Source organism: Corylus avellana, chromosome ca2 (assembly GCF_901000735.1).
Source record: "Corylus avellana chromosome ca2, CavTom2PMs-1.0".
NCBI lineage: Eukaryota > Viridiplantae > Streptophyta > Magnoliopsida > Fagales > Betulaceae > Corylus > Corylus avellana.
Window position 1 is genome coordinate 17,807,678 of NC_081542.1, and position 16,097 is coordinate 17,823,774.

The 16,097-nt window shown below is 35.3% G+C and overlaps 2 protein-coding genes across 2 annotated transcripts; one reads left to right on the plus strand and one right to left on the minus strand.

The window, feature by feature from the left end:
• Window positions 1-2,919: 2,919 nt before the first annotated feature.
• On the plus strand, window positions 2,920-4,757 carry LOC132168675 (uncharacterized). The gene is made up of 2 exons (XM_059579686.1): window positions 2,920-4,079; window positions 4,198-4,757. The coding sequence occupies exons 1-2, from the start codon at window positions 3,215-3,217 to the stop codon at window positions 4,281-4,283; spliced, it is 951 nt and encodes a 316-aa protein (XP_059435669.1). The 5' UTR covers window positions 2,920-3,214; the 3' UTR covers window positions 4,284-4,757.
• Window positions 4,758-6,896: 2,139 nt separating this feature from the next.
• LOC132168674 (pectin acetylesterase 12-like) lies at window positions 6,897-13,296 on the minus strand. Its single transcript, XM_059579685.1, has 12 exons — window positions 12,907-13,296; window positions 12,052-12,134; window positions 11,445-11,574; window positions 11,241-11,314; window positions 10,479-10,565; window positions 10,275-10,399; window positions 10,116-10,176; window positions 9,889-9,942; window positions 9,703-9,780; window positions 8,138-8,243; window positions 7,886-8,031; window positions 6,897-7,207 (listed from the first exon to the last, which is right to left on the minus strand). Exons 1-12 carry the CDS (start codon window positions 13,148-13,150, stop codon window positions 7,100-7,102), a joined length of 1,296 nt encoding a protein of 431 aa, XP_059435668.1. The 5' UTR covers window positions 13,151-13,296; the 3' UTR covers window positions 6,897-7,099.
• Between the last annotated feature and the right edge of the window lie 2,801 nt (window positions 13,297-16,097).

Here is a 16,097-nt window from a genome sequence, read left to right on the forward strand (position 1 = left end):
AAACCCTTCCAAGACAAGATCATTTTGTGTATCCATAATTGTCGGATAAAGTTTGGACCTATGCAAAACGCCATATCTACTCAGATCGAGTAATACTCTTGCTTCACTAGTGGACTAGTCTCAATAAATTGTTTACATCTAAAGGAATTTGAATCTTACTCCTAACGAGAATATCACAAAAACTAAGGCCCTTGCCACTCGGTTATGAGTTATTTATAGCATTATTAGTTTCTACATCATGCTCCAATGTGTCATCTTTTGGTCATTTTCCATCTTTGTACAATTGTCGTGCCTTTTTAGGAGTTTTGACCACTGTTTATATAAGCTGATCTGTTATATTAAAGTTTTAGTTTTTTGAAGGAAAAGGATTTCCAGTTTTCTCTTTCAAAGCTATATGTCCTTAACTTGTTGAGTGTGTGAATTGAAGACATTAGGTAGATCTTCTGTTGATCCCTTTGCTTCCGGTACGTCACTTTCCTAGATATACAGGGAGTACTTGTGTTCAGAATGGAAATGTTTATAGTTTTTACTTCTGTTAAAGAATTTTCTTTCCCAATTAGTAACTACAGGATGCCCATTCTCAAGTCCCTCTGTTCCTTTGATTTGATTTTTTCTTTTTCTTTTTCTTTTTTTTTTTTTTTTAAAAAAGCACATGATGAGTCAAACCGGCAACAAGAGAGAAGTGGGGAATCCTTTCTACTACACATAATAAAAGATGGACCAGGTGGGGGAGAAAGTGACCCAAAATACATTTGCAAAAATCTGAAAATATATAGGCTCTAGTTTTCCATTGGAATGCCCAGAGAAAGAGGATGAGGCAAAAAAGTTGATTTTATGTTTTTTATTTTTTAAATTTTGATTTTATGTTGAGCCACACTAAAAAGTAAAAAGCAACAAGCCTTGCTTATCCGTACAATTTTTTGTGCGAACATGTAAAAAATAAAAAATGGTACAACTCGAAAAGAAAAGTACAAAATTATTTTTTTAAATTAGATTAGAGAAATTTTCTTCAATTCAGTTTATAAAAATGATATGTGTTTCTTAAACATGTGATATGCATATATTTTTTTAATAGTAGAGATAAAATTAGAATAAATTTTATTAAAAACTCATATACATCTCATATGTTACTAAAAAAAAAAATATATATGTCATTTTTATAAACTAAATTAAAAAAAAAAAATCTTCAAAAGAAAACTTTATCCAAAAGAAAATAAATAAAATATGATAAATAAATATATAGACATTAGTATAGTAATGTATAGTAATGTGGACGAGGGCTTCCACAATGTTCTGTAGCTTCATTGAGTGAATAGCGTAAAGTGGATGGGCCTACTCACCTAATTAGGCGTTTGATCGTATCCACACAAACTCCAAGACTGTTTGTCGTGTCCGATACCTGTGCTGTGCGAAATTAAAAGCGACCCCCAGTCACTTCTCGCGTCTATCTATCCATATCCATGTTTTTTCTTTTCTTTTTTTTTTTTTAAAAAAAAGTTCATATAGAATATTGGAAAAGAAATCCTACTCAGTAGGACTGAACAGAACACGTGTAAGTGTAGCAATCGCCACTGTGACAACACCAAAGCCGTCCTTTAATTTTGCGGTTGCCATCAACAAAGCTGGCTCGGAAAGGCGACTGGTCAGAGAAATTAAGAAGCGTCAGCCTTGTAGTGTATATATATATATATATATATATTAGAAATTTAGAATAGAGAAATGGTAGCCAAGAATGATAAGAATAAAAGTTTAGAGGATAGAAATGTCGGCTCTAAAAATATCAGTATACTAATGGAAAATCAACTGTTGGAATGGTCAAACAAATCCCCACGTTCCCGTATCTCTTTCTCTCTCTCTATCTATAGAAGCCACGTGTTGGTGAGTGAAGAGTGAACCCAATTGGGCCATGAGGTGTTGCAAATCAACCACTCCTCCACCTCCGTTTTGATTTCTCCTTTTAATTAATTAGAGAAAAAAAAAGGTTTAAGGGAATGAAAGCGCGGACAGCTGTCCCTTCCTCCCTCTAAACATCAAACACTACTAGCTAGGGACGCGTTTCACACATCAGTTGTCGGCGTTGAAACTAGGATTCCGAGCACTTCTTTCTTCTTCTTTTTATACACAAGAAGGACGGGGAGGTAATTTCTCCTTGTTGGTGAATATAGTTAATTCACCCCGAAGATGTAGAAGTAATTTAGATAATAAATATGAGAGAATCTCCGAAAAGTTAGGATAATTTTGGCATGTGTCGGTTGTAAATGAAAGGTAAAGCTCCCCGATCCTTCCGAAAAATAAAAAATAAAAACCAACCATGAATTGCGCCCGAATGAACATATCCTATTTAATTATAGTTAAATGAAGTGAAAAAAAAAAAAAAGAAGGTGAATGGTATGGTTAAAAAAGATATTTCAAGGAACCACGAGTGTACGTGGTTTACTATTTTTGTCCGTTTTGGTGTGTCTGCGTAGGTGTCACGTGTCCAGTGGTGTGAGACACCATGCCACTTGGGTTCAAGCTGATTCTGCAACTCAATATTCGTCTCCCGTATGGATTTCTCTGATTGTTGTTGTTCGTATTAGAATTCAGCCAATCTACGTACTTTAACTCCCAAACTTGTTAACTTCTTCTTCTGACGTCACCCACTCTTAAGACCAGGACTAATTACTATACGCTAAACACCGCATATAATAATTTAAGCCTCAATTAGCCAATTACCCACAATACCCCAAAGTCATAACTACCCCCATCTCCCCTGCTCTCTCACACTCTCTTTTCACTTGATCCTTTAGGAGGACAAACAGAGTAATAAGATTATTGTACAATTTTTGTACAAGTTGATAATGTAAGGCACCAAGGCGTGGAGGGGCATATTGGGAAAGGAGGTTTTGGGTATAAATAAGGTCGTTGGCTGCAGCTGCCCGGTTACCTTTTTTTTTTTTTCCTTTTTGTTTGCCCTTATCATCATGAAGTGAGAAACGATCGAATGATTCACAAAGCCCAAACGCCAGTCTTGTGCTGTTTCTACATTTATTATTCGATCCCACAACGACCACAGCCTCATTTTGGTTCATTGATAAACGCTTTACCTTCTTCCCATACCTTTTTTCTCACCCGTGTTTAGTTTATGCTAGCTATAGCTAGTATCAATAATTGACACTTGAATTGCTTCCTATCTACTTGTACTTGATATCTGTGTGGAGGAGATTTGTTGGATATGGCTTCTGATGAGACTATGACCATACACTCTTCTACGCAGGAAGATGAGTATGAAGAAGATATCTATGACGGGTATGATCATGATCAACACCCCCATCCCATCAACATATCCAGGCTTTCTGTGTGTACCAGCAATTCCATGTTTGGGAATGATGAAGACGATGAAGATGGGAGCTACTATCACGCTGTCGATGGAGACAATGGCATGAGGATGTTCATGTCACGCTTGTCCATTGAAAGCTTTGACGCCGACGGGGAATTCTCCGACGAAAAAGAAGGCAAAGAAGGAACAGGGCTGTCGTCTGATGAGGAGCCGGGTTGTTATTCACTGCCAGCAACACCCACGCGGCGTAGGAACCGGTGCGGGCTGGTAAATCTGAATCTGAGTCTGAATCTGAATCATCCCCAGCAGCTGATAGGGGTGAAAGAGTATGCCAGCGAAAATGAAGCTCAAAAGGGTGTTTCAGTAGGAAAAAAGATGCGGAACAATGCAAGGAGGAGGAGGAGAGTGATAAGGGATAGATCGCTGTTGGAAAAGTGTAGTTGGGACAATTTTGATTGCAGCAAGAGCAAGAGCAAGAGCAACATGGGGGCGGATGGCGTGAGTGGGGAAAGTGACCAGGGAGGCGGGGTTAGCGGCGGCGGCGGCGGAGGAGGGTTGATGGTAATAACAAGGCCAAAGGGAGGAAAAAGGTCACTTTGTATGGACTTGGATGAAGTGAAGGCGTGCAGAGATCTTGGGTTTGAGCTCGAACACGAGCGCATGCTGGAGATGCCCTCTCATCTCTCTGTTTCTGGTTCTACACTTGACACCAGCAGTGGCGGCAATTCCCCAATTGCCAACTGGCGCATCTCCAGCCCTGGTCAGTAAACTGCTCTTTTTCTTTTTCGTTTTTTCTTCCCTGAGCATGATAATTAGCAGACAGATAGGAGTAGATACATCTTTTATTGGGCGATGAATTCATTTTCTAGCTTATACAGGTGATGATCCACGAGATGTGAAGGCTCGGCTCAAGGTATGGGCACAGGCTGTGGCGCTAGTATCTACATCTCGACAGGGAAACTGACTATAATTTTATTTCTACGGCCTCTGTTTTTTTTTTTTGGGAAATTAAGAAAGTTGCTTCTTGCTTTTTCTTTCCACGAAAGGCTCATCTTTTTTTGAAGCTTTTTTCTTCAATTTCTTCTCTCTCTCTGTTTTTTTTTTCTTCCTCCGAGTGTTGGGATTGTAGATTCAGTTCCCTTTTTGGTTGCGCACTACTTTTGATATGTAAATATCCTCACTGTAAATATAGCATGATTGAGGATGGAACCATGATGATGATAGGCTTAAAACACAAATGCATGCTGGTATGATTTTCCAGGTTTGGTTTGGTCTGCCCTTGTATTCACTCTGTCTTCAGTTTTTGCATGTTGATTGATTTGAGTGCTTAATCCCATTGGAGAGGGGATTATGTGTAATACCTTGTGTTCAAGGATAATGCATGTGAATTTTATTCAGTGATTTAAATGATGAAGCTGTGGAAAGTCTTTTGCTTCAATTGCAGAATATTTGGAGATGATCAGGACTTGTACAATTTCAATGAAAGCCTAGTCCAGCCATATAAATTTGGAAATTTTCTATTCCCAGTTTAACTGCCAAAATTTTGTTATATCCACAAAGCCTTCTCTTTCCATCATTTTCCTGTAAAGAGAACAGCAGCTCACAATTCATTACTTGCATTCTTTTTTCCATCATAGAGAATTTGACAAGGAGGTACCGTCCAGAAACAGAAGTAGATTTCAGGGCTTGACTAGCAAGTCGCCAATAGTAGATTTCAAACATAAAGGTGATGGATTAGACACATCAACTCGAACGAAAAATACAAAACATGATCTTGGGGTTGATCTCAATTCTAAGGTGTTTTAGTGCGCATCAATCACTCTCAAAACCCCAAAGACGGGCAATATGCAAACAGGCATTGTAGGCCATAATAATTTAAGAAAGAAAGAGTAATACCAAAAATTACATTTTTATCTTGTAATTATCTTATAACATTGACGTAGCAGTCTTAGCTAATTCTTGGATCAATCGTTATTAAAATAAATTAAAAAAAAAAGAGGTTTAAAGGTTGATTAGGATTGCCATGTTAGCAATGTGTGTGATGATTGTGGAATAAAAATGTTGCATCTAACATTACTTAATAATCTATATCCCATGCATGCGGAAGAATGGGAATTAGCAAATGACCAATGCTACATGCACTCTAAGTTCACATTCCTTGATGTGACAATAAAAATTATCATTGAATTTTGAATAAATCACCATTGAAGTTTGTATTCAATAGTAATTTTTACTGTCACATCAAAAAGTTTGCACTTGAAAGTGTGGACTTAGTACATATAGCATCTCTCTTATCTCTTGGTAAATTCACTGACACGCTTTAGAGGAAACTGCAGAAGCACATCAGCATGGCCCTTCTCGTAATGAGTAAAATTGATTGGATTTATACTCGTAATAATTCATGCAAATTTCGCAAAAGAAAAAATGGTTCCAAGAGAAACTTCCTACAGGCATTTTTGTGACTTGCTCAACATCAAAACCTACCTTTGGGATTCTCATAATCTGTTTCCCTACATCCACTACCACCTAAATTAAACATTCAGAAAAAGAGAATGTGGCTTGAATGGAAGATTTTGAAATGATTTCATGTAATCCATAATCTCTGCATGGAGACTGCCAAAGATATGTTAAACTCTTTGTGGACAAATTTGGAAGCCAATGGTGAATTAGAACGTGTAATGGGAATCAAGCATACACTGAGCAGATATAGGTAGCTAAAAGTCAACCTTGTGGACTGGGAATTCGTCATGGTGGCTAAATCATCAATGCAGGGGAAGTTATTAATCTCACTTTCCCAGAACAAAACGGAGGAGAAGAAATTGAAAGTGTATCTGAATACTGACAGCCAAGAATCTAGAATGTCTGCATGAGCTGGTGATCTGTATCTACTAACAAAGAAACTTCCTCTGGAGGATTGCACGCAAAGAATAAAATGAAGAATAAAATGAAGAATAGGAATTCCTCAACTAAAGAAGGGTGGGCAACCAGGGAATCGTCACCTAATGAATATCAGGCTTAACAAAACAGTATGATGGGACTTTCCTTTAACGTCATCTCGCTCCTTTTACGGATATCAATTAGACTTTGATGACTACATGATACTGCTTTCATTTTATTCCAGTATTAAATTCTACCATCAAATGTTTTCTTATCAAGACAACAATTCAAAATCTTCTTTTTCAAGTGTCATTCTCACACTGACCAATTACAAATTGCCCAAGGCATTAGGAATTGCCTAATGCCATAAGGGAGTTGGTGGGAGGTTGGTCATGTACGGTTAAGATTTAAAAGGTTAGCAATTGTGACAAGTTAAAGATTTGAGGTCCTATTTACTCTTTGGAATGAAAGAATTAGTTTTTTGTCAAGTATATAAGGTTGGCAGAAGTACTGAAGTACGGGTTTGAGTGTGTGAAGTGCATCATTTCTGGAAATTTGAGCAACCGTGAAAAGTTGAAGTTTTGAAGACCTATAGACAATATGGAATGGAAGAATTAGATTTTTGTAGAGGTTGGCAGAAGTACTGAAGTATGCATGTGTTTGTGAGTCATGATGCATTATTTCTGGAAATTTGAGCCTGGGGAACCTTCAAGATACAACAGAATCTCATTCATAAATGCATGGGCAAAAGCCATGGGCAAGAATGTGCTAGCTATTATAGTTTGCACTCCTCATCAAGCATGACTTTGCAACTTTAATAAATGAATGTTACAGTTTTCACAGTTGGCAATAGGAAGCATGATGAATGAAGAAGCAATCTGAGGAGACACTGAATAAATTCACTCACTTGAAAACTAAATTGTGGCAGGTGCTGTCACAGGGGTATGCACAGTCAATAGCTTTTACATCTACTCGATCAAAATACCAGTCTCCAACAGACTCTGCAATCCCCTGCATAAAGAATAATATAACCAAATCAAAGACAAAATTCATAAACAATGTTTTTTCTTTCTCTCACATACAAAAACATATACAGAAAAGAAAGGAAATGCATCTGGAATTTCGTAAAGATATTAATCAAGGCGTAGAGTCCATTTAAGTTTTGGCTCTTTCTGAGCTAATATGTACAGTTGCAATACAGCAAATACTAGTCTGTCTCTACTGCCCTACTGGCCTCCTCCCTCTCCTCCTATAACTCAAGGCTTTCAGCTTGCTCTTTTACTCATCTATTAAATATTCCTACAAATGTCATTTTAGTGGTTTTTGCAATTTAACTTAGTCGCATGCTGCAATATTGGTCTCTAGCTTTGCAATATCTCACTAGTAGTTATTGTCAAACATCTTAATTTTCTCCTGTAACTTATCTAACTCACTTGAATATCATGCAATACAAATGTATAGTCACCAACCCTCACTTCTTATACAATGTCAATATAATGGGTCAAAACACCCTCTACTTCAAGGTTCCACATCAAATCCCAGATAGCTACAGAAGAAAAATGTGTTAAGAAACTAAAGCATCCATCCATATGAAGGTCCAGAATATGAACAGATATATGTAAATTTGGATATAAAATTTTTTAACATGGCACTGTGAGAGATAGCTATAGATATCTAGCTAGTGCATACCTTGTTTGCAATTAAGGGAGAATCATCAGCGAACCAGGTGTCCTGCCTCTCAGACTGGCAATGAGCAAAACAGGAATTTAAGAACAATCCATTTTGACTGGACCTTGAGAAATCTCTGATGGCATGGAGCATTTGATTTCTAAAGTCTGCTTCATAGGGAAAAAAAAGGAAGAAAACAGAATTAATTAATATGCCTAAATAAACATTTGACATCAAAGAGTGAAACGAACAAAAATATGAATAAAAGATTACCTTGGAGAAACTGGATCTGTGATGAATTACAACGGGCATGGTTCAATTTGCAATCATCCCAATAGCCACTAGGATCAGCTGATCGTGGAGCTAAGCTAGCTTGGAGCTAATGAAAACAAATATAAAAGATTTAATACTAGTAATTTTAGTTACTGAACACCATTTAAGTCAGAATATGATGCTGCCACAAATTCACAACGGGCACAGAAGAATGATTGGTCTGCTTGCCTCAAAGATACTATTTTAAGTTTTTAACCTTATAGGAAATCTATTGACTCTGCCAAACCATAAGGAACATGCTGTTTGTTAACAATGGTAGTTTGAAAAAAGAGCCAATTGGGGCGTATGGGGTGGGTTTATGGAAGAATATTATGAGGGTTTGGGGGAAGTTCTGTAATCACACTAGATTTGAAGTGGGTGATGGTTCCAAGGTTAGGTTCTAGCATGATTTGTAGCGTGGGGATTGGTCCTGAAGGATGTATTTCCGATTTCATTTGGTATTGCTCGTGCAAAGGATGCTCTTGTTTGAGGATCACATGAAAATTTTTGGAGGTGCCATTTAGTGGAACGTTAGTTTTGTTAGAGCGGCTCAAAATTGGGAAGTGGATGCCTTTGCTTCATTCTACATGTTGTATTTAGTAAGAATGAGAGGTGAAGGGGAAGACAAGTTGTGGTGGATCCCTTCCAAAAGAGGGTTGTTTGGTGTTAAATCCTTCTAGTCCAAGAGTGTCATGGGTTGTCATGATGGTTTTTGTTTCCCTTGGAAAAGCGTTTGGAGGACTAAGGTTCCTTTGAGAGAGGCCTTTTTTGTGTGGTTGGCAGCCTTAGAAAAGATCCTTACCAAAGACAATCTCCGAAAGCGGAATGTCATTGTGGTTGATTGGTGTTATGTGCAAAAAGAATGAGGAGTCCATAGACCATCTTCTTCTTCATTGTGAGGTTGTTTATGCCATTTGGAATGTTTTCTTCAAACATTTCTGGTTGGCTTGGGTTATGCCTAGACGAGTAGTTGATTTGTTTGCATGTAGGTGGATTGCTAGCAATACTCGAAGTGTTGATCTTTGGAAGATGGTGCTTTTGTCTTTTGTGATGTCTTTAAAGGCAAAGGAATAATGGGTGTTTTGAGGACCGAGAGAGGATCTTAGTCTCTTAGAGTTGAAATCTTTTTTCTTCAACACTTTGTATCTTTGGATAGCTGCTTATGTTTATCCTTTAGTATTTAATTACCATGATTTTCTTGTTCTTTTTGCCCCTACTTTTGCCCTTACTTTTTAGGTACCTTTTCTTGTATACTCTGTGTATTTGGGGGCGCCTTACGCTTTTAATAATATTTTGACTAATTATTAAAAAAAAAAAAAAAAAAGCAAATGCATGAGAGGGCTCAAAAATGAATTGCCTAAGACAATCTAGCATTTGCAACTTGTGGGTAGTCAAGGAAGCATAGAGAACTAATTATCAATCCTTGCCACTGATAGTTATTGGATTGGATGGCATATATGTGGCCATAAGGGAAACAAATTAATGTAAATTTGAAAAAAAAAAAAAAAAAAAAAAAAAAAGGTTACCTGCCATGCATCATAGGCTGCATTTAGAAGAAATAATGGTGTCTTAATATTTGCTATCAAATTCTGAGGGAAGAAACACTGAAAGATAAAGAGAGAGTGTTCAAATATGTCAAATTCTCAAATGTTATCTCTTACTAAAACTATCTAATGAAATTTCATGATGATCAAGAAAAGATAGAAAATCACCGAAGTTGGATCCAGGTAGTTGACACAAGTCTTTGGCAGATTCTTTTTCACTTCCTAAAATTACATACAGATATCCATAATTAAACTTTTAGAGATGCCAAGCAAGCAAAAAACTGTTCATAATCCACAAGTTAGATAATGCTTCAATTCATTAAAAAATAAAATAAAATTGTGAAGATGATTCTTCACAGTTAAATAACATAACTTGGGCAACTGATGCACATTACCTGTAAGTTAACCACGCCTTCAAACATATTCCTTAAAGTGCGCCCACCAGATACATCAGCTCTATACGGACAAATGAAATCATCAATATACCTTGTGCTGTTCAACAACTTACATGCTAATAGAAGTAATAAAATATTTTGGGAATTAAAGCTGATTACGCATCGAGGAACAATCCAGCATCACTAAGACATTTCACTTTGGTAGTCTTAGGAAATAAGTCCCGAAACTCATCGCAGTGTAGTATTGATGCTAGACCCCCAGCAGAGCATCCAGAAAGAAGAGCCTGAAATACATTTTAACATAAAATAACTAGAAATATCAAAGCTTAATAAGAATAAAACAGTAAATGTTAAACAATAAACCTGGTTGGCGTTCTGCATTCCCTTGGACATTAACTCTTGCATAGCAGCTAACCAAATCCGTTGTCCTCGAAAATTGAGTTTCGCAGTCTAAAACCAGAACCAATCCACGTATGAGTTCAACTGTAAGAAATTTTAAAGTAAGAACAATCCTTTTACCCCAATTGACCCTTCAAACTCCTTCCATAACCAGAACTAGAGGTGAAAATGTCTAGTCAGATTAGCAATTCAGTCTACACCAATAAACTATAAATTGTAAAACATATAGTTTTCATGTGTTTAATACTTTTAAAAGAAAACAGAGTTTTGCTTGTGAAACAATTAAACATCCTTATTCTTCCATGAAATACAATTCATCCAACTATCTAGGAAAAATAAATACAACTAAAATAAAAAAGTATAACTACAGTGGGTCTAGCGAGAGGGGATGAATTATTAGCTTCCAGGCTAGAAAAGGTTTATTAATCATTTAATTTGTCCAAAACTAATGACTTGTGTGTTAAACTTGATAGGAGCACAGCTAGCAGCATCTTGTTAAATATTAAAATCCTCTCAGTTTGTAATATTTAACGCTTGAATCATAGAATACACCATTTTTGGCTTTTGGGGCTTATAATTTTGTAAGTGATTGCACCCTACCCCTTTAATTAAGTGATAAAATGAAACAATAAGTCTTCAATGTCCAAGATATTAATGGAAAAATTCATGCCATAAGTATCTAATGTTTCAGGAAAAAGTATGAAGGCAGAATATTCCCCCACCAACCTCATTCTCATCATCCCCACTGAAAGATGCCCCATCACAGTAACGTAGCTTGACTCTGTTCCAGTTGAAAAAATCTGTAAAAACCCCATGGGTACAAGCTCAGCCAAACATACAACAGGAACAAAAAATAAATTTAAAAGAATAAAAACAAGAAGAAAGGTATTTGATATAGATATAGCAAGTATAAAGGCTTGGAAAATAAACCAGGATTTTCTTCAGCTTTATTGCTCAATATTCCTGTGAATGGTATCTGCTTTTCCATGTAGTTCGATGAACCACGACGAGTTGTTTTGCGGTAAATGCAGCTTCTTATCGTATTACACCATCCCCCACCCTACATCAAGAAATGATGAAGTAAATCCACAATCATTAGCCAAAACAAATTTGGGTATTTTTGTTAAGTGTTTTAATTTTTTTTTAATTTGAAAAAAGTTTTTGAAGTGATATAAAGTTAAGAAGTGTTTTTGTGATGTCCACTTGAAAAAAAAAAAAGTTTTTGTGAATTTCACTTAAGAAAATTGTTTGATAAACTTTTTGAAAAATGTTTTGTGTTACTAAACATGCTTATTTTGAGAGAGAAAAGGTGTGGAGTTGACTTCTTATTTATAAAAAAATTAAAGTGTTTAAGGAATAGAAGACAAGACTAATTTTTAGAGTAAAAGCCACATGTCATTTACATTTAGTAACCACTTCATACTATATAGAGAGACAATGACAAGCAAGGTACTTTAGAAATCAAACATGGATACAGAATAGAAACATCCTTGTTCAGAATCCTATAAATCCACTACTTGAATGTGGTGTCACACACCTCTAATTGAATGAGCCAACTGTTTGCACCAGATCCATAACCACTATGCAGATGATAACCGGGTAGCGTCCCATCCAAGCAGACTGTTGCAATAGAGGACAGCAAACAGAAAACTCAATTCCCATGTATGAGACATTTCATGATACTCAATGTACAAGACATCCATTACACCCAAGTAAATACAAATTCTATTTCTTTCTTACCCTATGAACAACTAAGATAACAGAGGGAAGACCCCAATTTGGTTTTGCAATATAAGACTTGATAGAGTATATCGAATGGAGCCACAACTAGTGTGAAAAGAATAATGAGGATAACTTAATGTCCCAGAAAAGAGAAAACGATGATAATTGTAACTTTTAGCATTAGGCAGTGAAGAAACTCATAATAAATTAAATAGATGGAAGAAGAAAGAGAGAGACACAAGTGTTTGGTCTATGACTGGAAAGTCTGAAAGCCTTAGAGGCTACACATTTTTCTTTTTATTGTTTTACAATATTTATATTACAAATAACTCCTATTTATAGGAGAAGATTAAGTATGTAATCAAATCATTCTGATTTCATAACAATCAATCCTAGAAGGTAACCTCAATGCTGACTGCAACAAAAATTGATAAACTAATTAGAGCTGCTATGGCTCACACGAAAAGGAAATTGCTGTCCAAATTCACAACCCAAATATAATATGAAATATTTTAAATAAAAAATAAAGGGGGAAAATGGATATGAACGATGGGAACAATGGAAGCCAGCATAATGAATAGAAGTAGCTTCCCAGTGAAGCCAAAGTAGAGGACATGCATTACACATTACAATCACAAAAACAAATAGGCAGAGAGAGAGAGAGAGATACCAGCTCCTTGAGAAGCAGCTCGTTGAATAAGAGTGAGGGGGACCATGAGAGGCTTGGGCAAGGAAGGTTTAGGTGATACCGCCGCATCATTCTCCACAAGAGAAAGCAGACCCTCTCTGTCTTTCTCTATCTCCAGCTCTTTGAGATTGAGCTCCTCGAAAGAAGCATGATGCTCGGATCCAGTACTCAAAACGATCCCAACAACGCAACAAACGTATCCCAGCACTGTCAGAGTCGCCTTCATTCTTCTTCTCCTTACTATTATCTCCAACTCTCACTCACCTCATCCTCCTCGCTCCGCCACACGCTTTGCTATATATGTTGAGTAGCGTATAAAGGAGAGTTTGTGGAAATGCAGTGCAGGCCTTTTCTTCCTTTTTTGAAAAAAAAAAAAAGAAAAAAGAAATTCGTCGAGATTTCACCCTCGCTGAGTCCCACAGTGAAATGCTTGGCGGCCTAACATTAAAAATGAAAGGTCAAAACAATTGGGAAGAAAAAGAGTGACACAGTAGTAGACCTTTGTCTTTTTCTCTCTCTATGTGGAGCATGTGCAAAGCTGTAAGCCACGTCTCAATCAATCATTTTTTTTTTCTTTCTTTATTCCATAAGTCCATTGCTGTTTTTGATGGAAACTAATAAAAGCTGGCGTTTGGAAGATTAATCCGTTACTAATAAATGAATTGAGAAGGGCTAGATATTTTAAATTATTTTTAAAAAATTAATTTTTAAATAATAAATCATAAGAGTAATTACTTTTTGCCCTTATAAATTATAAGGCTTTTACACTTTTTTTCATGAGCTATTAACTATGACTTTTGACCCCATTAAACTATCATCTTATAACAAAAAGTCTACTTTCATCAGTTAAAGGAGTTAAAATTAACGGTTAATGGTCATGTGCAAATCATGTGTCATTTTAAATTTTGTTTCTTCTACTTTTGCTCTCACTTCAAACAAATAAAGTTAATATGTTTAGAAGGGTATAAGGACTATTTTCTCGTTCTGAAATGAGGGTAAAAGTGAAAGAAAAAAATTTAAAATAACACATGACTTGCACATGACCGTTGACCATCAATTTTAATCCTTTTGACAAATAGAATTAAGTTTTTTGTTATAAGATGGTAGTTTGATGAGGTCAGAAGTTATAGTTAATAGTTCGTGAAATAAAAGTACTAAGACGTTATAGTTTATGGAGACAAAATGTAATTACCTTTAAATTTTATGAGATGATAACACATCATTTAAGAACTAACTTTTAAAATAAAATTTTAAAATGTGTATCACTTCTCATAAGCGTTACGGTGGAAATTGAATTTGGTAATTATGTGACCCTTTTATATATCTCTGGAAAATATCTCTATATTTATTATAAATTATAGAATGCTTTAATATCCACGAAAGTCATTACATAATTGAAAACGACCACTTTTGTTTTGATGTGACCATCTCTTGAGTCTTGCAACACCTCGTGAGTTTCCTCTTTTAATCAATCTTTTTCACCGTGAATGTCGGCAGCACGCCATTACGGAAAGAGGGTGATACTGACAAAAAAAACCAAACAATTCGTATATCACCTTCCCTAAATACGCTCTCCAATAATTGCGCCCTTTTTTTTCTGGCCCAATCTCGCTGTAGTGTTCACCGACTTTGAGTTCGTATCTGGGCCGACCTTTTTCTTTCCTCTGTTAGATTCTGGAGTACATTTACTAAACAACCGCATAACTTTTACTTTATTTGCTTTGTCATGCCCTTTCTTACCGCCAGCTTCTTCTATTAGCTTTGTTTTGAAAAATGTGAAGACCATGTAAATACCTTCATCTAACAATAAACTAGTTTCAATGATTTCTTTTTAAAAGAAGGTAAAGATTATTGTAGGAGATAAAAATTTTGGAACAGATATGCTCCAGTTCATTTTGGACTGAAAAATATTTAATTAATGGTCAAAATATCTTTAAAGAGATCTTGAGGCCCAATGGCAGAGCTAAGATATATTTTTTGTAGGGGCAGAAAGTGAGATTAATAATTAATTAATATAATATAATGTTATGTTTTAATATTGTTTATTTGATCAACTAACACTATAGTAAGACTATACCTCTATTTTATCCCCAAATGTAATGTATTATATCAAAAATTAATAGTGATTCATTCCAAATTTAATAGTAATTTTAAAATCTATATACTTTTCATGTCAAAATATATATATATACTTTTGAAAATAAAAGAATGACATGAATCTTACTTATAGCATTACTCTGATTTACCCAAAAACCAACATATATAAATATTTATTTAAAACAAAATATTGTATTTCAATTAATTACTTCTAATAAAAAGAAAATAAAAGAATGACATGAATCTTACTTATAGCATTACTCTGATTTACCCAAAAACCAACATATATAAATATTTATTTAAAACAAAATATTGTATTTCAATTAATTACTTCTAATATTTAATTATCTATCAATAATATGCAATTTTTTTTCTACAGATATTGTCTTTCACAATAACATCTAATATCTTTTCTAGAGCAAAAACATACTAATAAGAAAAGAAGATTAGTTTAAGCGGTTGAAATGCCACCAGTGTGGGTTGAAAAAAAAAAAAAAAAAAACCAAAAACAAAAACAAAAGAAAAGTGGGTCTTGGAGAGATGAGAGGCTGAGAGAGAGAGAGTGAAATTTAGTGGCTATGGACTTATGGCTAGCACCTTTGAGACCTATGCCTATCAGCATCTTCTCCTTATTTTCTATTTTTCATATTTAAACAAAAGCCTTTAACCTTTCTTAGAAAAGGTATTGAGAGAGTGAATCAAATGCAAGTCTGAGAATAATCAATTGAAGAAGAGAGAAGCCAACCAAAAGAAGAAGCAGGAAAAGAAAAGAAAATCAGAATGAGAATTCTTATTCAAGATCTACTATATATTTCTTTTCTTTTTATTTTCTCTAAGCAAATGAAGAAGAAGAATAAGAAAGAAAAATAGTAGGGGCTGAAAGAGGAAGAGGGCTTAAAAAACCTCAAAAATTTGAGGTGTAAACTTTTTTTTTTCAAGATTTTTGCTGGGGCGGGCAACCCCGCCCCCGCCCCTGCGTGTATCCATCATTGCTGAGGTCATAAATAAGACATATGTTTTATTAACAAATAATAATAATAAAATATTATATATATTTTTAAAAAAATTATAAAAAA